Source organism: Cavenderia fasciculata (genome assembly GCF_000203815.1).
Source record: "Cavenderia fasciculata unplaced genomic scaffold Scf_Dfasci-G-o-80e12.f1-5, whole genome shotgun sequence".
Classification (NCBI taxonomy): domain Eukaryota; phylum Evosea; class Eumycetozoa; order Acytosteliales; family Cavenderiaceae; genus Cavenderia; species Cavenderia fasciculata.
The window spans coordinates 2579851-2603550 of NW_004457735.1; the positions used below are offsets into that span (position 1 = coordinate 2579851).

Here is a 23700-nt window from a genome sequence, read left to right on the forward strand (position 1 = left end):
CAAAAATTTCGATGAAACTTTTGTTTTTTTTTTATTACAATAATGGAGTAAGTCGCATCGATGTCACGTCAGATCTGGGTACCGCTACACACACGCACTTTGGACTAAGGGCTAGACATCATTCTTGATGAACAAAGACTTTAATTAATATTTAATATTATACCTAAATTTGGTAGGTCACATATAATATTATTATTTCATAAAAGAATAATATGATGTATATCTTAGATAAAGACATTGTTATTCAAATAATGAAATTACATAATATATTAAAATATGTCTTGATATAGTATATTAAAAGGTTCACTTCGTCTTCTTATTCTTTCAAGAATAGTATAGGTTCTTTTGTTTGTCGGTTGGTTGGGTTGGTTGGTTGGTTGGGAACTTTTACTAAAATGAGGTTTCCATACTTTCACATGACTCATTCCTCTTTCCTTTAAATTAAAGACAAATATAATAAATATTAAATATTATATATTAAATATTAAATATTAAAAATGAGATGGATATTTAAGATGAGTGAATTCACTCATCCATCCTCATTTATCTCATCCTCATCCTTCCTAAAATATAAAAGAAAATAATAATGATTTTAAAATTATTGGAACCATCTTTCGTTCGTTTTTTGTCGTTGCAATTTGTAACTGCGTAGTTTTGTTTTGCAATCTAGATTTATTATATTTATATTGTATTAATACATACATACACACACACACACACACACACAACAATGACAGAAAAGAAGATATCACTATTGGCATTGAAAAAGAAGTTGGTAGAGGAAAAGAATGTAGAAGCATCAGTACCTCCACCAAGCAAGTTAAAGTCTTTAAAACAAAATGCTGCTGCATCAACTACTAAAATAACAAAGACTGTTACATCATCACCTGTCAAAAAAGTGTTAACAAAGCAATCTACAACAACATTACCATCATCTAAACCTATTACTACAACTACTACTACTGTTACTGCACCAAAAAAGATATCAACCTCATCATCATCAACAGCAAAAACAACTACAACAAAGAAAGCTACTACTTCTACTGCTACAACCTCTAAACCTAAAAGTGATAATGATTATTTAGATCAACTATTTGAAAAGAAAAAAGAAATTAAAAAGAAACAATTAAAAGAGATGAATGAAGAACAAATACAAGAAGAGGCTCAAAGAAAACGTGACAAGAACAAATCTAAAGTCGAACATGATGATTTCTTTGATTCAAGAGGTGTTAATATTAAACGTATGTTATTTCAAATATATATTTCATATTTCATTCATTAAATACTAACTCTCTTTGTGAAATAGAACGTAAATATGTTGATGGTGTTCCAGTTTATACAGAAGAGGAATTAGGATTAAATGTTGAGGCTAAAGGTGGTGATTCTGCAGATTGTCCATTTGATTGCAATTGTTGTTTCTAAAAATGGAAATGGTATATAACCTTCAAAGTTGGTAACATAATCGATTGGATGGTAGATAATCATTTTGGTCGATTTCAACCAACATTATTTTTATTAATTATTATGGATTATTGGTTTGGTTGTTTGGTTAGGGTTCATATCAATATTCGATTCGAATCCTTTTACAACAAATTATTTAATTACATAAACATTTCATTCAAATATTTGGTTGGTTTGGTTTGGAATAATATAATATATATATTATTACTTAATTATAATTTATTCGATTGGTTGATGTGTTTGTTATTTATAATTCATCCTTTGCGGTGGTTGATTTAGTTGGTTGTTGTTTGGTTGATGAAGATGGTTTAGAAGAGATAATCTTTGGAATTGATTTTAATGGAGCAGTACCCTTTTTACCTACTAATACATCGTTGTAAAACTCTTCTGCAGAATCAAAAGAGAATGAACCCAAATAGTTGACATATCTCATACGAGAGGTATTGAGAATGATCATATTGGGGAGACCAGAGAGATGGAGTTCATCGACAAAGTTGTTTTGAAGTGCACCGTCGACGTAGAATATCTTGATACGTCCGACAAACTTTTTAGCCAATTGGTTCATAGTGTCAATGTAACGATCGTTTGATGAACGTTCGTCTTCATTTTCAAGATCCAAAAAGAATAGTGAACATAGTCCACCCTTGGCACAATGTAAATCAAATGTCTCTTGATCATTAATTAAAAGTGCGTGATCTAATGCTGGAACTTCTGGTTCCTTTGGTTTTTGTTGTTGTTGCTGTTTCTTATCATTACCACCCTTCTTTTGGAATTTGTTTGGTTTTTGATTTGATTCATTTTGGAATGGTGAAAGGAATTTAAAGATTTCTTCTTGATTTAATTTGCCAGTGTATACAACTACATCCTCTTCTGAATCACTCTTGAATAATAATAATGTTGGGAATGATTTAATTTTAAATTTGTCAACTAACAACAAAAAAAATGAAAATAGTAAAGAAATAAGTACTTTTTGTTGTTGAGATATGCATGTATATATAAATACTTTGTTACTTACGAACATCTTGTTTAGCTTTCTTTACTTCACCAAGTGGAAGAGTATGGTGGAAATCGACAGAGAGAGCTTTGTAGAGACTAGAGGTAGTTGGTTTGTCGGTAAAGAGGAGTGCTTTGGCAGTCTTGTCGGCGGCGATAAAGGCAGAGATGGACTTGGAGTCGGCATCGACCTTTTTGACAAAGGATGGGATCTTGCCAGTGATGAATTGTGACATGTCCTTGGCAGTTCTGCCGTATTGGTAGTCTTCTGGTACCTTGTGGTAGGCATCTTTACCCTCCTTTTTGTTTGGTACTAATTCAGAGGGGAAGAACTTGATCGTTGGGAACCCTTGGATACCAAAGTGACCGCACAACTCCTTTTCAACATCACAGTTGACAGCACCAATCTTGGCAATACCCTTGAGTGAAGTAGCCAACTTTTCATACTCTGGCTTCAAACTCTTGCAATGGCCACACCATGGTGCGTAAAACTCAACCAACCATACATGCTCCGTTCCAAACACGTTGTCGGCAAAGTTGTCCTTGTTCAACATTTGTACGTTTGTTTTGCCCGGTTGATAGAATCCTCCTGATGCATCACTATTATTTCCACTAACTACACCTATGATCATTACACATAGTAATGTAATCAAAGTTGACTTATTCATCATCCTTCTTCTTCTTCTTCTTCTTCTTCTTGTTTAATCGGAGATATATATATACAAATACAAATATAATACTAATATAGATAGATAGTTGATAAAGTGTTTGTTGTCATTGTTCATCATCACACCCAAAACCAAACTCTCTCTTTTTTTGTTTTTTGGTGTGAGATGACGCATCAGGGGTTTGGGTGGGAAGTTCGGAACAAAGGTCGAAAAATCAAAAGAACAACTCGAAGATCTTCTTTTTAATCAAAATTTTGAATAAAAAAACGAAATTTACTCTTTTCATGTTGCATTAATTTAATTTCTATTTTATTTGTTGTTTCATACATATAATTTTATACATATACATATATATATACTTTACAATGTTGTCAAGATCAATTAATCTTTCAAAGGTGTGTATACATACTATGCATGAAATAGTCTCTATCAAGCAATCATACAAGCAGATCAATCAATTTGATTAATCAACACGTGACAAATCAAACAACAAACAAACAGAGACATTTCAGATAGATATAGAATAGATAGAGAGAATAACATAGAGACATTAGTACTACTATAGTTTTGCTAACTTTCTTTTTTTTTTTTTTACAAACTTGCTCGTTGTTGCTTATTTCTTTCTCTTCTTCCTCCTCGGTTTGCTTCTTTTGGATTCGCCGTCTCTTCTTCTTTTGATAAATCTTATCGAATTTCAAAAAACAAAATTGCAACTGACTCTTTGTTTTATCTCTATTCCTTACTTTACCTTTAGACTGTTAGATACTTTTCAACTTCAAGTGCTACATTGAATGAAGTTGTAATTGTTGCAGTCAATAGAACACCAATTGGATCGATTGGAGGTGTATTGTCAAGTGTGACTGGACCAAAGTTACAATCGATTTCGATTGCCGATGCTTTGAACCGTGCCGGTCTCAAGCCAACCGATGTTGATGAAGCTATCATTGGTAACGTCATCTCTTCCAACCTTGGCCAAGCTCCAGCCCGTCAATGTGCTATTGGCGCCGGTCTCCCCACCAGCGTCGTCTGCACCACCGTCAACAAGGTGTGCTCGTCGGGTATGAAGGCTGTCATGTTTGGCACACAATCCATCCAACTCGGACACAGTCGTGTGGTCGTTGCCGGTGGTTTTGAGAGTATGTCCAACGTACCATACTACACTGACAAGATGAGATACGGTGCCAAGTATGGCAACGTGCAGTTGGTCGACGGTCTCGTCCGTGACGGTCTATCTGACGCTTACGACGGCTCGGCTATGGGTGTCTGCGGTGACGTCTGTGCCACCAAACACAACATCACACGTCAAGAACAAGACGCATATGCCGTCGAGTCGTACAAGCGTGCACAAGCCTCGCAAAAGGACGGTCTCTTTAAAGACGAAATCGTACCAGTCCCCATCCCACAAAAGGGTGGTGAACCACTCTTGATCAAGGATGATGAAGAGCCAACCCGTGCCAAATTCGACAAGATCCCAGGTCTCAAGCCTGCATTCACCAAGGACGGTACTATCACCGCCGCCAACGCCTCCAAGCTCAACGACGGTGCCGCCACAGTCATCCTCATGTCGGCCAGTCTCGCCAAAGAAAAGGGACTCAAGCCACTCGCCAAGATCATCGGTTATGCCGACGCTGAACAAGCCCCAGTAGACTTCCCAACCGCTCCAGCACTCGCCATCCCCAAGGCACTCAAGAATGCCAACATCTCAATCAAGGATGTCGACTATTTCGAAATCAACGAAGCTTTCTCAGTCGTCCCACTTGCCAATGCCAAGCTCCTAGACATTGACCTCAAGAAACTCAATATCCTCGGAGGTGCTGTTGCTATGGGTCATCCAATCGGTTCATCCGGTGCTCGTATCATCGCAACCCTTACCAACATCCTTCACAAGAAGGGTGGTAAATATGGTGTTGCTGCTATTTGCAATGGTGGTGGTGGTGCCAGCGCTATTGTAGTAGAAAAATGTTAAAACAAAACAAAACAAATAACATAATGAACATACATATAACCTAAACAAACAAATAATAATATTTATATATAAATCGAATCCATCATATTTTTTCCCAACCAACTAATAATAAAAGTCCAAATAGAAAAAGATTTTTCTATAATCCAATCCATCAATCCATATTTAAACATAAGATGTATATGTGGGGATTTGTTAGAGAAATGCATTGGAATCTTGCATTGGAATTGTGTGTACCAGCATGCATCGAAAATGTACTGCAGTTGGAGCAATTTTTATAAATTTCTTCTTCTTAAGATTTTACCAAAGTTTGCGACAAGATGTGATAACGACAAGCAGACAGGGCCGATCATTATTTAATCGCGTTATCGATTAGTTATTAAATTAAAGCAATCCATCTCATCGTGGTGCAAAGTAAAGACGAGTAGCAAACATTATCATTATCAACAAAAGTGTTAGCAAAGAGAATAGATAGATAGATAAAGTAATCAGCTGAGGATGAAGATTAAGACTACCAATGTAAACACCACCAATAACAATAATTGTACTACTAGTCCAACAACTCAATCACTATTTGCAGAGATTAAATATCCTGATATTAGAAAGAGATTAAATATTCGTTATAATGATGTATGTGATATAGAGATATAAAGATATAGAGATAGAGAGAGATAGAGATAGAGAGATATTATGATGGGACGTTAGTTAACCTATTCTTATTCTCTTTTTTTTTTTAAAGGAAATAACATCAATATTATTAGATCATGAAAATTTCAAAGTAACATCATTGATTAATGTATTGGCTGAAAGGTTTCAAGTAGATGTTGCTATTCGTCCATTACTTAGATTGAAAACGGTTGAAGATGGTGGCAGACGTATTATATCGTTGCAAGACAATTCAACCTACCACGATCAAATCCTCGTACTCTTTCAATCGACCATCAAAGAGTTGGAATCTGAACAATCGGAACAAGAACGTATCAGAAAACAACAAGAAATTCTAAAGGCTGAAAGATTAAAGTTTGAAGAGGAAAATACAAACTATCGTTCAGATTCCAAATTCCTTCAAGACTCTTTTCAATTGATTCAACTTTACAAAGATCATACCTCTATCTCTGATTCTTATCCATATTGTTTACAATTTTTATTAACTTTGGATACTAATATTGGTAAATATATATCCATAACCATTATTGTTATTTTAGATATCTAACATTCTATTCTCTCTCTCTCTCTTTTAGAATATGGATATATTTTCATAAATGATAATTTAAATTACCAAAACAATGGTGTTGAATTGAATGATGTTAGAGTATATTCACCAAATTGTAATGAATTTGCTGATTTGGTGAATGGATGGATCAAGGATTCAATCGATAGTGGATCAAAAGATATTTGTTCTATTATCAATCACACCTTTGAAAAGTTTAAACAACATTTTAAACCAAGTCAACCATATACATCTGTCAATGATATCAACCAAATATTCCCTTCAAATTTGAAATCTTTGGAAACTATTTCTCATGTATGAAATGATTAGAATATTAATCAAATATTAATGAGATGATACTTACTAACTTTATTCTATTCTTTCTTATAGAGCCAATTCTTATTAAATATTCAAAAGATGATTGTTAATATTAGTGATTCATTGAAATTAAATTATTCCAAGTCTTCACAGGTATTATACAAAAATCAATGGAATATGAGCAAGTTAAAGGCGTCGATTAGAGAGGGTGTGACAAAGGCAGAGGTTGAACAGAGATTGATTGATCGTACTCGATTCAAACAATTGACATTTGGTGACAATGCCGATGAAGATTGTTCGATTTGCTACTGTCCATTTGAAGATCAAAAGAGTGTGGTTCAGTTGGCCTGTGGTCACAACTTTTGTTATCAATGTATGTCATCCTATATTATTGCTAGTGTAAGCGATGGAAATGGTAGTAGTTCTCCTATTTCTTGTATGGATAGAGAGTGTAACTATGTATTGGACATGGTCACTATCTTTAATATTCTCCTCAAAGATGACATTCGTTCATTTGCTCAACTCAATACAATGATCATTAATGACGTTGCTTTATTGTCAAAGTCAAAATGGTGTCCGGGAACTGGTAACCGTACGTGCACACGTTTGTTGTTTGGCGCAGACCAACGTAACAACATTCCATTTGTAGTGTGTGCCTGTGGCGCCAATCTGTGTTTGTTGTGTGGTGCAAACGATCCACATTGGCCATCGGCCTGTGTCAAGTCGCATACACTTGATGGCGAGGTCGAAGACTTCCAATGGATCTTTCAAAACACGACTCTTTGCAGAAAGTGCACTTACCCAATCGAGCGTAGTGGTGGGTGCAACCACATGGTCTGCCAAAAGTGTCAGCACCAACTATGCTATATTTGCGGTGACGACTGGGCACCACGCCATTACGCCTGTATACCTTCCAAGGACAAAGCACTCAGATTCCGCTCTCTCCTCGAAAAGAGTGAGAGCGAGTCGTACTTTTCGACCGTCCTCTTTGCGCAACACAATATCCGTCGTTCCAACCCCTTTGGCGCACTCTTTAACAACCTCTACGGGCTCTCTTACAAGGTAGCCGACAAGGACAAAGATCTCGTACTCCGCGCAACCCGTGTCGTCATGTCAATCATCAAAAACAAGTTTGTAAACGCCTCTGAAAAGGAGGATGCTTTTGCCGACTTGAGATTGATCATTCCACACGTTTACAGGATTAAAAAGGTCAGTGACGAGTTGCGTCATGCCAAGCTCAAGGCTGCTCAAGCCAATCTCCAAAGACCAGTTGATATCATCCGGTCCCTTGTCTGCCGCATTTCACTCAACGACAAGCCAAACGAGTTGCTCGACACTATGTTTGTGCAACGCTCGTTCCCAGAGTTCCGTCGCGAGGTCATGGACATGGTCGCCGGTGCCACCCAAGGAAAAGTCGTCCTCTCTACATCGTTTAGATTGTACAATCGTTTTGGACATTTGGTCAAATCATGGAATGATATTCTCTACAATGACCATCTCTTTATCACCAAAGATGATACTGAAACATTTGTTCAACCAATCATCCAAGAACAAGTCGAAGAAGAAATCTCTCAAGAACAACTTGTCAAGAAATTAAAGGATATCAAATTAAAATCAAAAAGAGAACCAAATTCAAATCAATCCAATCAATCCAATCAATCTCCATCAACTTCACCAACCAAACAACAACAAACACAAAAGAAGATTGATCCAATGATTTTAGTTGAAGCATCACTTTTGTTTGCAGATTTATACAAATTGGATGACGAACAATCTTATGACTTGGTTTCAAATATCTATCATCAAAGTAGTATTGCCATCAAATCAGTTGATGAATTGATCAATTTGGTATTGGCTGAAAACATTGGTAAACAATTTAGCAGAAATGTATTTGCTGATCCAGAATCGGTAGAGTCAAAGGCAAAGGAAGAATTGACCAAATTAATAGTGTCTGCAGATTACACTGAATTTGTTGAAAACAATATCGGACATATCGAGCAATGTTTGATCGATTGTAATTTCGATGTTCAACTCGCTCTCCCAATGATCCTATCCGATGCCCAAGCCGATGAATGTGCTCGTCTCCAACAACATTACGATGACCAAGACGAAGATGAACTCGACGACTACTTGGAATATGTTGACGAGTTGGAAAGCAACACTAAAATCCTTTACACCAGACCAAATCGTAAAGGTGCTGCTGATTTCTGGTAAACTTTTGAATCAAATCAAATAAATTGTAATAATAATAATAATAATACTTTGTACAACAAACAACTATACAGTTTGTTTTTTTTTTTAATCAAATCATCGATTTGAATACTCATCAACGCACAAAAAGTTGCTTTCTGATCCAAGCGTTGATGAGGGGTTTGACCCCCCATAAATGCTAAAATATCTTTTTTTTTCTCTTCTTCATTGAAAAAAACAAACAAGACCCTTTGTTTGCGATTTTTCACATTAGCTTCCTCTTTTCTTTTCCGTTGGTAGGGTATCCCTCTTTGTCTTGTCCTGTATTCTCTTTGTTATATTATCTCATTGTATATTAGATTTAGTTTGTTAGAAGTAGTAGTTATTAGAGTTGTTTGTGAAGATAGAGATAGATAGAATCGATCGATGGACAATCATAGTAGCATGTCGGCAGGGTCTGATGCATCAGTCTGGAGAACAGTAGCTAATAGTGCATTCAGTCCCCCACCTATTGTATCATCACTTTCATCACCCAACTTTTCAACATCCTCATCATCTGCTTCAACCCCATCATCACCCACTGTATCATCACCAAGACATGATGGTGGTGAAGATTTCTTAGGTCAAGGGTATGAAAAATAGATTGATATAGAAAGAAGATAAAAGATATTATCGTTATCAATCGTACTAATCATCATCATCATCATCATCATCATTATTATTGCTATACTATACTTAGTGCAGTACCAACGAAAACAGTTATTATCAATATATTAAACAAGTTTTTAAAAGGAAGACCTGTGAAAGAAGATCTTGTACAATCAAGAGTTTTAAAGTCAGAGTTTCGTCCGATTGGACTTCGATACTCTGTCATTGAACTATTATGTAATCACTTGGAAAAGAATGCATTAGAGATTGAAGGTATCTTTCGTATCTCTGGTTCTGCCAATCAAATTAGAATATTTTGGTCTACTTTTGGATCAGGTAAGTCGACTATATTTATACACATACATTACAAAATATAGAGAAGCATATGACTAACAATATCTGTATCTATCTATCTATCTATAGATAATATTGAATTCCCACCTGCACCTATAAACGAACATAATATATCGGGAGCACTTAAATTGTATATTAGAGAACAAGTAGAACCACTTATACCATTTGATGTTTGGTCTGGTTTTGTTTCAAATTTAACATCTAAAAGTATGTGTCAATAATAATAATAATAATTCATATGAATATGAATTGATTGAATAACATCATACTTATTATTATTCATTTAGATTTAGAAATTGATTGTAATGCATTGATACAATTATGTAGTAGAATGACATCTGAGAATCAAAGAATATTAAAGAGAGTGGTTCGTTTGATGGTTATTTTGGTTAGACATTCATCACTCAACAAAATGAATCCATTCAATATGGGTATTGTATTTGGTCCATCTTTATTTAAATCAAAGGTAAATATGCAACATACATAATATGTGACATGTGATATATAATATTGACTTTTTGTTTGTTATTTGTTTGCTATATAGTCTGATTCACCAAATATATTTAATGAAGCAAAATATTCAAATGAGGTGGTTACAATGATCATTCAAAATTATAATAGAGTATTTCCAGATTTGGAGGTACCCATTTTAGGAACTGAAACAAATACAGAGAATGAGTCCCCCGATGACAGTAGTAGTCATATCCAACCAATTCCAACTTCAAGTATTAAAGCAGTTGTATCGGCGGTAAACGCACAGACACCTGCCCAAAACAGGAGTCATTCACCTTTGACATTGACACCAATTGGTTCGACTACACCAAATAGCTCAGCTTCAAATTTGTTAAAGGAGGCTGCAACAAGACGTGCTAGTATTAGTTCGAATAGTGGTGGTGTTAGACGTGGTAGTAGTGGAAGTACAGGTGGTGGAAGTGGAAGTAATTTAGATCTATCATCAACATCATCACCAGACATTCATCCACAACTACTGGATGCACAACATATGGTAGATGAAACTAAATCATCACCATTGGCTCACATGAAACCAACTGATTTCAGTATGGTACAACACCTTCGAAAGAAATTATCCAAAACCAAACAATTTAAAAACGAAGAGATATGGGACCACTTTTTATCGATCCGAGTACAAGGTAACTTGGTGCAAGCACAGAAACAATTCTCAACGATGATGAGTAGCAATTCAAGTGGACTATTGTCATCGACAATGATTGTAGACAAGAAAAAGAAAAAGGAAAAGAGCTCAGACCAAGCACTCAACAATGCAGCTGCCAATTCTGCAGCCATCAACTTTACACCCATCTATATATTGGTAACGTCGCGAAACATCTTTTTCTTTGACACACAAAACTATGCAATCGAATCGATTATTCCACACGAACGATTAAAAGAATTTGCTTTTGATTCTGTCAATCCAGGTCTCTTTTCATTCCTCGATTCTGCAACACATAGAATCTCTTATTTTTTGATTCCAAGATCAAAAATATTAGATTCTCTAACAAAATCTTTAGAAAGAGGTAGAGCTATTGCTAAATTATCTGTAAGTCAAAAAAATATCAAATATATTAATATAAATAAGATTGTCTATTTATTTACTTATATTTCTTTTATTTTTAATTTAGAATAAAACATTGGCACATTTACAAGCAAGAAAATTTGCAATGTTGGAGAGTTCATCAACTCAAGGATTTGGTAAATTGGCAGAATCAAGACCTGTATTTGAATCATTGGCAGCAAGTGGATTTAGTGAACTTGATGTTTGGGAAGGAACAGTCGATCTTTTAGAAGTGGTTAAAAAGTTTTCAAAGATATTGGTACCCGTCGATCCAAAGGCAGTTGTAGAATTCCTTTTACCAGGTATACCAGAGTTCAATGGCATCTATCGTAAATCATATAAATTGGATATCAACACATCGGTATTTAAGATTATTTGTTTGATTTGTGAAAAGGCCAAATTGGCTCCATCCAAATTTGTTCTACGTACACTCAAAGGCAGAACACTCTTTGACAATGGATCACTTGCTCAGTATGGTCTCGGCACACTCTTTACCACCTGGCAACTACGTCTTATCTCCCTCGATTCACCAGAAAGTACTGGTAACTTTGTCGTTGAATTCCAATTACCAGATTCACCAGAATTCAAAAATATGCAAAAGAAATCAATTAAAGTTGATGCTTATCAACCACTTAAAAGAGTAACTATAAATATATATATAAAATAATAATATGAGATAGTTTAACTAATATTTCTTTTTAAAGATTATGAAAGGATTATGTGATAAATTAAGAGTACCAAAATATCATTATTATGATTTGATTGGACCTGAAGGACAAGTATTGAGCGGTGATGATATTCTTTCTAGTATAGGATTGGGTATCAAGTTTAAAACGTGCAAGATGAAGCTTCAAAAGAAGGTATTCCCAGTTGGAAAGGGACCATCCTACGACACACCCATCTGTCGTGCCATTGTAGAGGATATTACCGACGCGGTTTGGGCAAAATTGCAGGACCGTCACCGCGAGCGTATCCGTATCTACTGCAAGCATTTGCTCGACTATATCGTCGATCAGACATTTGTCGAGATTTCCAAGGCCGAGACTGTCCCCAAGCGTGTCTCTATGCTCGGACGAAACTCACGTGCCGAGTTTTATGCATTGCTAGCACAAAAGGAAGAGGAAGATCTTATCCTCCAAAACACAGATGGTTATCGAAATATGGTGATTCGTGCTAGAATGGTCGGTGGCACAGGCATTGATATCAATCCACCAACCTATCCATCACAAAATTACCCATTATTTAAACCAACCATGGTTAAACTATTGCCAACTCATACTGGTGGCGGAGGTGGAGGATATGGTGGTGGTGGTATGGTACCACTGCCAAGAGGGTTGAATGGAGCTATCCCAACACTCCGTGATATCAAGGTGTCCAATGCCACCAATGCATTCATGAGTGAACTCAAGGATGTCCGTGACCACTTGAATCGCGGTGCTCAACAACAGGGCAATGGTGGTGCACCACTTGGTCAATCGATTTTAGCAGCCACCAACGCATTACGCCAAACCGAGAGAAAGTTTAAAACAACCATCATCAATAATAACTCGACGCAACTCAATTCCATCGTTCTCCAACTTCAAATGAAACCAGGTACTTCGAAATTGGTACAACAATTAAAGAGTAGAATGAATGAAGTTAATTTAGATTCAACCAAACAAATTAAAGAAGAAGATATTGAAGATTTAATTCCTTCTTCTTTCAAGTAAATCAAAAAAAAAAAAAACAAAGAGAAGATCAATCTTCAACAACAATATTTGTATTATTATCCACAATCCTCCTCCTCCCCTCCCCTTTACCAATTTTTAATATTATCCTTGTAGCAATAATAGATATCTATAACAATAATAATAATAACCGTAACCGTATATATATAACATATTAATAAAGTAAAAGTATTTTTTAGTATAACCAACCAATAAAATATCAAGTAACACCTATTGTACTTTTGATCAAGGTCAGACTGAGCACAGATGAAGATCAAAAAAGGTCGATACCATCCGTTACGGAAATGCATCGACACTGGGCGAGTCGTCGACCTTTGGAAATCATTCCCAAAATAGAAAACAATGATGCTTTTGGATGCAAATTTCTTTCATGAATTTTCATCTTCTTCCGCGCATTGAATGCATTGTTAACAGGCACCTGATTCTGTATTAGTTCTATAGCTATACTTTTACTCTCCATTTATTTATCTCAATTCCTCCTTGTATTATTATTATTGTGAGTATTCAAACAAACATAGACACATTGCAAAACACACATGTTCGCAATTCAATTGAAACAATAACCACGCAACACGAGTCAGATGGATAGATTGATAGAAACAGACATAGAATAAAGACAGATTGATAGATTCACTCACTCTCTCACTCCTCTTTTCATTCTTTCATTCAATTTCCATATTTACTTACTTTTTTTGCTATTGCTGTTAAATAGAACTCTATAGAGATTATTAGATTAGAAGAAGTAAATAGGAAATAAACAATACAATGTCAGCACCAACAACTACAACATCAACTACTAGTACTACTACAGCTACTACTACTACTACTAGTAACAATAATAATAATAACAATAACAATGATTCAGCACCACCATCACCAATCTTGGATCACAAGAATACATTCACTGTAACTGATAATAGAACTGGAAAGACATATACCATCCCAATCAGCCATGAGACTGTAAAGTCGGTTGATTTCAGACAAATCAAGGAATTACCTTCTGACTTTGGTACAATGTAAATATCTATCACATGACATAGAAGATATAAGATATCGATGGATGATGTATGATATATCATAGTATTTAACATCGATGTTGTATCGTTATAATTATAGGATTTATGACCCAGGATATTACAATACAGCAGTTTGTAAATCAAACATTTGTTACATCGATGGTGAAAAGGGTGTTTTGGAATATAGAGGTTATGCCATTGAAGATCTTGCCAATAACTCTAGTTTTCTTGAAGTTGCTTATCTATTGATTTATGGTGGTTTACCAAATAATGTATGTAATAGAGCGCTTGGCTAGGGTTAGATTTAATTGTGTGCAAATGTCTAATCTATCAATTATCTACTACTACTCATTCTAGGATCAATTAACATTATGGTCAACTAAAATTATGAATCATACATTTATTCACGAGAATTTGATTCAATTGATGAAATCATTCCGTTATGATGCTCATCCAATGGGTATGTTGATCAGTTCAATGAGTGCCATGTCAACCTTTTATCCAGAGGCTAATCCAGCTCTCCGTGGTGCCGATATCTACAAGAACAAAGCACTCATGAACAAACAAATATTCAGAATCCTTGGTAAATTACCAACTATTGCTGCATGTGCTTATCGTCATCGTATTGGTCGGTAAGTTGAAAACATTAAATTAAACATGTTATTGTTGATTGTCATACCTATACTTATACTTTTATCTAATGTTTTTTAGACCATACAATAATCCAATTAATACATTGTCATTTACAGAAAACTTTTTATACATGTTGGATCGTTTGAGTGAAACCAATTACAAACCACATCCAACACTTACACGTGCACTCGACAAGTTGTTTATTATCCATGCCGATCATGAATTGAATTGCTCGACTGCCACTATGCGTCAAATCTCCTCGACGTTGGTCGACCCCTACACTGCCGTCGCTGGTGCAGCCGGTGCTTTGTACGGCCCACTCCACGGTGGCGCCAACGAAGCTGTGCTTCGCATGCTCGAGCACATTGGATCTGTCGAAAACATCCCCTCCTTTTTGGAACAGGTCAAGCAAAAGAAGCAACGTCTTATGGGCTTTGGACATCGTGTCTACAAGTCTTATGACCCACGTGCCAAGATTCTCAAGGATGTAACCAACGAAGTGTTTGATTTGTTGGGTCGTAACCCTTTGATGGAGATTGCCATTGAATTGGAACGTCTTGCACTCACTGACAAGTACTTTGTCGATCGTCAACTCTACCCCAACGTAGATTTCTACTCGGGTATTATATACAAGACTATGGGGTTCCCCACCGATATGTTCCCAGTGCTCTTCTCCATCCCAAGAGCTGCTGGTTGGTTGGCCCATTGGGTCGAGTCTGTCAGCGACCCAGATCTCCGTATCTTCCGTCCACGTCAAGTCTATCTCGGCAAGCGCGGACTCAAGTACGTCCCTCTCAGCCAGAGATCAGCCACACCCCAAGATGCCCTCTCTAGTTATGCATCTGGCATGTCCTCGCGTCGTCAAGTATCCGACGGTCTCCAAGGTGTCAAATACGATGAAACCAACGCTATCCCAAAGACTGCCAACGGTTCAAAATCATCTCTTAGTCAATCTATTGAAGATTCATTTGGTTTAAATGATAAATTAAATATCAAATAATCTAATAACCAAACAAACAAACAATCTCTACTCTACTTACTTTTTTTAAAATCAAAAACACAAAAGAAAAAGAAAACAAAAAAACATATTAACAATAATAAATATTTAAATTATATTGTATAATAATAGAATAGTTTGATTGATTATATGTTAACCAAAAAATAATGATATTAGAAAGGTAGGTAGGAAGGAGGTATGCTCCCTTTATTTTAGAATTTAACAAAGATTCGATTTTTTAGCCAATGAGATTTATTACTTGTTGTTCCTCTTTTGGTTTTTTATTGATAAAAAAATATTTTTTTTTCCAGATTTAAATTAATTTATTTTAAATTAAAAGAAATTGATGAGCGTTGTTGTTCAAAATATATGGTTCATATGACAACTCAAGTCTTTTAGTCGAAAGAATAAATAGGAAGGATAAACTACCAACCAACAATCAAAAGTAAAGAGATAAATAATAAAATAGAAAAGAATAATAAAGGTAATAATGTAAATTGAAGTTCAAAAAGTTAAATTAAAAAAAATGAAAAAATCAAAAAAGTATGATAACCTTGATGACGAGGGGATAGAAATACACGATAATGACGATAATAATAATAGACAGCAATATACATCACCTCCACGTAGTGGTACCACTTCTACAGTATCAACATATCAAGCTACTACTCCACAGCAACCTTCTGCTAGACCTACAGCACATACATCTTTATTGAATCCAAATTATCAGAATTATCAGAATTTCCCTCAAATACCAATATCTGTTACTAGACCATCTTCTTCTAATAATAACAATAATAACAATAATAATAATAATAATAATGGAAGTAATTTTATTTATGATTATACAGTTCCATCTCCAAAGGTAAGTTTAAATGATATATTTTTCATTTCATTGCAATTTATACTTACTTATATATTAGGATCAAAGTCATTATCAATTAGACCCAAATGTAACACCTTTGAATCGTAGAAGAAGAAGATTATCGTCAAATAGTCAACTTGGATTAAGTGTAAATAATAATAATAATAATGGTAATTTGGCAATACCTCCTAATACCTATTTGGTAGGTGATGATGAATTGAGTGACTATGAAGAAGAGGAAGACCCAGCAAACTATCCATCCCTTATTCCTCATAGTTGGGATAATGGTGCTTGTTGTAAACATCCTCCATCTGAACACATTAACAAGGATCATATACCATCTCATCACCATCAACAACCACATCATATTTCATCACACCCTCATCAACAACAACAATCAACAAGAGAACCTTCTAATTTACGTCAGTCTTGGAGTAGAGACCAAATTGAAAAGGAAGAGGAACAAGAAGTAGAAAAGGAAAAGATTCACGAAAAGGTACGAGCTTTAGAGTTGGAGGATGAAGAGGAAGAGATTGCATGTTCGGTTGCACGATCATCTCTTATCATTCCCTTTCAATTCAGTAATCATAAACAGTCTACATCGTATTGGATCCAGAGTCTATTGGATAGACGTGTTGCACTTGTAGACGGTACAACCGTTCCTGTTTGGGAAGCTTTGAATGACCTACCCAATGAAATGGTAGAACTATCACGTCAATTTAGAAATGTGATTGGTGCTACCAATGTACCTGGAGTAGCAGCTGGCAGCGACTCTAAATCAACGTGGAGATGTAGACGTTTGCGTATGAACAAAAAAGCAAAGGACGGAGTATTCCCAAAACCAAAGTTATGGACCGTTGAAAGACGCCAAGACAAGATGAAGGATATCTACAAAGAGGTTCGTTTTGAAGATATCAATCTGTTAGTATTCCCACTAGGTGTTGGTATTTTAGTTTTTAATATCGATTGGATGACTGAACAAGCTCACGTTCATCATGACAATAGCTATACCGACCGATCTGCTCGTACCTCTACCGATCATCCAGACTTTGGTATTCCACATCACGAATCATTCCTCTTGGAAGAGTTTAGAACTTGGCTCTATATCAGTAAATTCCGTCATAAAGTTAAAAGTGTAGCTAGAGGTTGGAGTTTTGGTGATTTACCTGGATCCCAACATTCTCAACAAGACAAAGAAAAAGAAAAAGAAAAAGATAAGAAATCATCTTCATCCTCATCTCTATCATCTTCATCACCACCACAACAATCACAACAATTTCCAAATTATAGTCTATCAAATCCACATCCAAATCATCTTGATAGTTTGGGAAAGAAATTGACAAAGTCTTTGTATGGTGGTAGACCAATCTCTCTCAATAGTATTGCCAATTGGTTGATTTTGTTGGCAAGCGAGAAACCAAACTCTAATCCACCCTCTTCGGGATCATTGACATCACGTGTTGGTACTGGCGGACACGCCTACCACCACACGACCGTCATTCTCGACAAGAAACCATCCGAAGTTACTCTTCAGACGTATCTGTTCCATTTGCGTCGTGCACTTGGTCAAAAGAATCGTCCTCCTCTTCAAAACCTCGACCCTTCCTCTTCACTTGGATCGAGTACACTCGACCGAATACTTGTTCCACGCATGAACCGATACATTGGTATCTCTAGAGAGGGTATTGTGTGTTTGACATGGCCAACGGAAAAGAGCGACCGTATCGGCATCCTCAACTGGCACCGCAAGTTCCAGGGAATCTATCTAGTACTATCACTACATGCACATGGAGAGCGAGCAGTCTTGGAGGAACTCAGTACCATGGCAAGTGTGCAAGCCGAGAATATGAAGCTTGAAATTGAACGAACTAGTATCGATGAATTGGCAACATCACGTCAACAACTCAAAGAACTGGCCACTCTAGTCGCTCGATTCACCATTGGCATGTCGAGTGGTGACTGTGGTGGACAGAGCGAGTACAGTGAGTTCTTTTTAACCATGCGTCAAGTGTTTGGTATTCCCAGTCAGAGAAAAGAGTTGCGTGAAGAGTTGGAAGACACATTGGCATTGCTCGAGAATGACTATCTAGAGGAACGTCGAAAGGTCAAGTTGGACGAACAACGTGAGGAACGGTTAGACCGTGATCGTGGAAAACTGCAACGTTATAAAAAGGAAAATGCCAAATACCGTTATGAACTACTCATTACAGCATTCTCTTCCTTTACTGTACCAGCAGTATTATTGTCGTCGTTATATGGAATGGTATGTACACACACCTGACAGGAAATACAATAATTCCAGATAGATACTTTTTTTTTTTTTTTTTTGTTAGATCCAAGATATTTCATTCTGACTAATAACCGACATTCTTACTCTTTCACTCTACACTTTTCATACTTTCTAGAACCTTGATGATTTACCCATCCTACCATTTTGGGGAATTCTTCTTATAATGATTACAGCTTCCTTTATCATTTTGACAGTATTTTGGTTTGCAAAAAGAGGTATTGTTGATAAGACAGCTGACCCTGAATCACTTCGCCAACCATCTTCCTCCTCATCGCAAATGTCCTCTTCTTCATCCTATTCGCATTAAACACTAAATAAATAATAAATAAAAAAAAGTATGTTTCTATCTTATAAAATATCCAACAACAACAGCAGATGTCGATCATCACAAGTTTGTGCTGATCATTCATTCATTTGAAGAGTCACAATTTTAAAGCCGAAGTCTTCCCAGGGTCGTTGAATGAAGGTCGACTTGGGTACCGGCTCAATCCCATATGAGGATATTTTGTGTAGTTTTTTTTGAATAAAATTTTAAATTGTCAATATCCCAAATGAATGGATCATCATGCAACATTGTCAGATGATCAACTTTCATCATCTTTCAACACAATTGTAAACACACACACACACACACACACCAAACATAAGGTTATATATTTAACAACCCATAAAATTGTTTTAAAAATCGATAAAAAACTTGTAGATTAGTAATATATATATTTACAATAGTTTAATACACACAAACAAAGTACATGTAAGTAATGATAATGATCTGACCAAAAACACAGATATTACCAAACTTGGTAAATACCACATTTTATAAATGAATCCAACCCCCTTTTTTTTGTTTGTTGGGGAAGTGCTATATAAAAGGGGTGATCGATTCATGCTAACATCTTAACCAGCCAACCTGAAGCTTGTAATTTTTTTTGAATCAAATTTCTTGCTTGTTGTCTCTATTCCACTCTTCCTCTCTCTCGAGATTAATTAATTTGACTAACATTATATATTATATAACTACTACCATTACCTACTATATAACTATCTATAGAATACATAAACATAAATACATACAATATAGATAGATAAAAGAAACAAGAAAAGATAAGATGATATCATCGGATTTGTTTACTCCCAAGAGTGATTTCTCAGAGAAATGTCATATCAAATCAATGGATCAATATAGAGAGGTATGTTAATAATGTAATAGATAGATAGATAGATAGACTGATAGATAGATCTATCATAATGATTATATGTGTCTTGTTAACATGTTCCCCTCCTTCCAACTTCATTTCATATATATGTATGTATTTATTTATAGATGTATCTCGAAAGTATTAATAAACCAAAAGAGTTTTGGGATAGATATGCTAAATCTACTCTATCTTGGTTCCAACCATATGATAAGGTTATGTCAGGGTATGTTATAGATATCGACGATTGATTGATAGATAATATAATATAGTATAGTACTGACAGAGGTGCTACTTGCTTTATTTTTTTTTTAGAAACTTTATAAATGGAGATATAACATGGTTTCAAAATGGTAAATTGAATGTATCATATAATTGCATAGATAGACATTTGGAAAGTAAAAAGGACAAGGTAGCCATTATATACGAAGGAGATAGTCCAGATCATATCAGAAAGATCACATACTATGAGTTGTTGATGGAGGTTTCTAGATTGGCTAACCTCTTGAAATCGTTGGGTGTCAAAAAGGGAGACACCGTTGCCATATATATGCCAAACACTCCAGAGGCAATCTACTCGATGTTGGCGTGTGCACGTATCGGTGCCATCCATTCGGTCATTTTTGCCGGTTTTGGATTCGACTCTATCGTGTCTCGTGTGCAAGATGCAGCTTGCAAGGTGATTATAACGGCTGACGAAGGTGTCCGTGGCGGCAAGATCATCCCACTCAAGAAAAAGATTGACGAGGTTGCCATCCACTGCAACACCGTGTCCAACGTCATTGTCTTTAGAAACACGGGTAATCATGTCGACTTTCAGAGTGGACGTGATATCTGGGCCCACGAGGCTATGCCCCAGCAACGTCCATACTGTCCGTGCGAACCACTTGATTCAGAGGACGGCTTGTTTATCCTGTACACGAGTGGATCGACCGGCACGCCCAAAGGACTGCTACACACACAGGCTGGCTATCTGCTGTACGCAGCAATGACCCACCGCTTTGTGTTTGACTATCGCGAAGACGATATTTACGCATGTGTGGCCGATGTCGGCTGGATCACCGGTCACTCGTACATTGTGTACGGTCCGTTGGCCAATGGCGCCACCACGTTTATCTTTGAGGGTACGCCACTCCACCCCACACCCGCACGATACTGGGAGATGATCGAGCGCCACAAAATCACGCAGTTTTACACTGCGCCAACCGCGATCCGTTCACTCATGAAGTATCCCACCAGCTTTGTCGAAAAGTGCAACAAGCGTTCGCTGCGTGTGCTCGGCACGGTCGGCGAGCCGATCAACCCCGAGGCGTGGCGCTGGTTCTACAAGCATGTGGGCGAGGAGCGCTGCTCGATCGTCGACACGTACTGGCAGACCGAGTCGGGCGGCCATCTCGTCACACCTCTGCCCGGCGCAACCCCCACCAAGCCCGGTTCGGCCACACTCCCCTTTTTCGGCGTCAAGCTCGCTGTGCTAGACCCACACTCGGGCAAGGAACTGACCGGCAACAACGTCGAGGGTGTCTTGGCCATCGACGGTGGATGGCCCGGTATTGCACGTACAGTGTTTGGGTCGCACCAGCGATACCTGTCAGCATACATGAAGCAGTACCCAGGCTACTACTTTACAGGCGACGGCGTCAAACGTGACGAAGATGGTTACTACTGGATCCAAGGTCGTGTCGACGACGTCATCAACGTCGCCGGTCACAGACTTGGCACAGCCGAGCTTGAGAGTGCCCTCGTTGGCCACTCGTCGTGCGCAGAAGCCGCTGTCATTGGCTACCCCCACGATATCAAGGGACAAGGTATCCTAGCATTCTGCACACTCAAACAAGGGTACGACGAAAGCGACGAGATTATCGCATCGCTCAAGATCGAGGTCAGAAAGATCATCGGTCCCTTTGCCACACCCGACGTCATTATCATCACTCCATCTCTTCCCAAGACACGTAGTGGTAAGATTATGCGTCGTATCCTCCGTAAAATCGCCTGTCATGAATCTTCACCAGAACAACTAGGCGATATCTCTACTCTTGCCGAGCCAGAAGTTGTCCCTTACCTAATTGACAAGGTTGGTGCTGCTTTACCAAAACATCATTAAACTCAATCTCAACCCAAACCAAACCAAACCAAACTTAATCAAAAACAACAACCAACCATCAATCATCCGGAAAAAAAAAACAGACCTTTTTTGTGTAATTAATAATAATAATAATAACAAATAATAAATATCGTCGTTGTATATGTGCTCGACAATATTATAATCCATCTAATCTATCAACGTACATGTATAATATGTATATGTATTTCTGTCTTTGATTTAATTTAATTATTCATGTAATAAATGTTGTAATCTACTTTCATAGGATTGATTTCTTTCTTCTAAATATTTCTTGTATTCACCTTCTAGAAATGTAACCATTGCACGATTAAAAGACAAGTATGGATACCTTCTACTTCTTCTTGCATCTGATAATCCAGACTTTAAATTGTATTCTAATCCACTTGACATTATATATTTTACAACATGGATGTGACCATAATAAGCAGCCATATTGAATGAATAACTTGAATAGGATTGATTGTTATTTTTAGAGGTCTTGTGTAAATAGATAAATACCTCTAAATGTCCGTATTGGGCAGCCGCACTCATCGATCGAGAATTTATAACACTTTCCTGTCTATTTTGGTCAAGCCATTGAACCATCTCCACATCTCCATTTTCACAGGCAAATTGTATTGCTCTAAAACTACATCCTTCACTCCTATTTGAATGAAGCCATTGTATTACATCTAATCTACCGTGTTGCGCAGCAGAATCAATTGCATCTTTAGATGCTTTTTGACCTTCAATTCCATTTAAATATTTTAACATTTCCATATTTCCTTTGGATGCAGCCATATCTATTAAATGTTCCAATGGTCTATCTACTTCATCTTTAACATTGATTGAAAATACTAAATCTTCATCTTTTATAGGAAGTTCTTCTTTGTCTTGTTGTCTCTTTGGTAATGTTGAAAGAGTTGTGGTTGTAGAGATTGGTATAGTGAAACCATAATGATCTACTAGATACTTGAATATTTCAATGTTGCCACCACATGCAACATCACATAGTATCTGACTACCAATATCCATAATATCTTGAACGTTGCATTGTAAGAGATAGAGGAGAGTTGTAAGCTCTGCATTTGGGTGTTGACAGTATAACCTAATGGCATCATTCAAATGATATCGACCGTGTTTCATCAACGGTCTGAGAAAATAGTGTGACATGCCAAAGTAACCAATCACCGATTCTAGTTTCATAGCCTTTATACTTTTTCCTCTAGAATATAAATTCATTCTTCTGTGTAGATTGACCATATACACTGGTTTAAAGTCAGTCAATTGGGCACCAGAACTCTTTTCATACCCATCGGGTAGTTGAGGTCTAGAAAGTAATCCTTGGTCTTTAATAAACTTAAATATTCTTTTTTTTATGACCTTGTTTCTAATCACTTGATAGAATACATTGTTTATATTATTATCATTATTGTTATTGTTGTTGTGTTTTGTTGTTGTTGTTGTTTGTATTTGATCCATTTTATCTATCTA

General features: G+C 36.6%; 8 protein-coding genes across 8 annotated transcripts, besides 1 other annotated feature; 6 read left to right on the forward strand and 2 right to left on the reverse strand.

Annotated features, from left to right (window-relative positions):
• Nucleotides 1-497: 497 nt before the first annotated feature.
• Nucleotides 498-584: a sequence feature (Short protein (DFA_05825, EGG23691.1) was converted to a misc_feature.).
• Nucleotides 585-730: 146 nt separating this feature from the next.
• On the forward strand, nt 731-1422 carry DFA_05826 (uncharacterized protein; the record flags this gene model as incomplete). The annotated part of the gene is made up of 2 exons (XM_004361486.1): nt 731-1241; nt 1307-1422. 2 exons carry the CDS (start codon nt 731-733, stop codon nt 1420-1422), a joined length of 627 nt encoding a protein of 208 aa, XP_004361543.1.
• Nucleotides 1423-1708: 286 nt separating this feature from the next.
• On the reverse strand, nt 1709-3086 carry DFA_05827 (uncharacterized protein; the record flags this gene model as incomplete). Its single annotated transcript, XM_004361487.1, has 2 exons — nt 1709-2388; nt 2477-3086. 2 exons carry the CDS (start codon nt 3084-3086, stop codon nt 1709-1711), a joined length of 1290 nt encoding a protein of 429 aa, XP_004361544.1.
• A 401-nt stretch (nt 3087-3487) lies between these two features.
• Nucleotides 3488-8827, forward strand: cnrK (RING zinc finger-containing protein; the record flags this gene model as incomplete). Its single annotated transcript, XM_004361488.1, has 8 exons — nt 3488-3517; nt 3877-5073; nt 5262-5314; nt 5476-5499; nt 5571-5715; nt 5825-6254; nt 6327-6610; nt 6686-8827. The coding sequence occupies 8 exons, from the start codon at nt 3488-3490 to the stop codon at nt 8825-8827; spliced, it is 4305 nt and encodes a 1434-aa protein (XP_004361545.1).
• Nucleotides 8828-9247: 420 nt separating this feature from the next.
• On the forward strand, nt 9248-13300 carry gacE (RhoGAP domain-containing protein; the record flags this gene model as incomplete). The annotated part of the gene is made up of 8 exons (XM_004361489.1): nt 9248-9432; nt 9456-9787; nt 9875-10012; nt 10093-10271; nt 10350-11363; nt 11446-12018; nt 12083-13083; nt 13285-13300. 8 exons carry the CDS (start codon nt 9248-9250, stop codon nt 13298-13300), a joined length of 3438 nt encoding a protein of 1145 aa, XP_004361546.1.
• A 570-nt stretch (nt 13301-13870) lies between these two features.
• gltA (citrate synthase) lies at nt 13871-15754 on the forward strand (the record flags this gene model as incomplete). The annotated part of the gene is made up of 4 exons (XM_004361490.1): nt 13871-14121; nt 14222-14393; nt 14479-14753; nt 14833-15754. 4 exons carry the CDS (start codon nt 13871-13873, stop codon nt 15752-15754), a joined length of 1620 nt encoding a protein of 539 aa, XP_004361547.1.
• A 523-nt stretch (nt 15755-16277) lies between these two features.
• On the forward strand, nt 16278-19213 carry DFA_05831 (uncharacterized protein; the record flags this gene model as incomplete). The annotated part of the gene is made up of 3 exons (XM_004361491.1): nt 16278-16616; nt 16675-18879; nt 19022-19213. The coding sequence occupies 3 exons, from the start codon at nt 16278-16280 to the stop codon at nt 19211-19213; spliced, it is 2736 nt and encodes a 911-aa protein (XP_004361548.1).
• Nucleotides 19214-19461: 248 nt separating this feature from the next.
• On the forward strand, nt 19462-22206 carry acsA (acetyl-CoA synthetase; the record flags this gene model as incomplete). Its single annotated transcript, XM_004361492.1, has 6 exons — nt 19462-19518; nt 19992-20096; nt 20231-20328; nt 20418-20902; nt 21226-21431; nt 21568-22206. The coding sequence occupies 6 exons, from the start codon at nt 19462-19464 to the stop codon at nt 22204-22206; spliced, it is 1590 nt and encodes a 529-aa protein (XP_004361549.1).
• A 228-nt stretch (nt 22207-22434) lies between these two features.
• DFA_05833 (uncharacterized protein) lies at nt 22435-23688 on the reverse strand (the record flags this gene model as incomplete). Its single annotated transcript, XM_004361493.1, has 2 exons — nt 22435-23431; nt 23474-23688. 2 exons carry the CDS (start codon nt 23686-23688, stop codon nt 22435-22437), a joined length of 1212 nt encoding a protein of 403 aa, XP_004361550.1.
• Between the last annotated feature and the right edge of the window lie 12 nt (nt 23689-23700).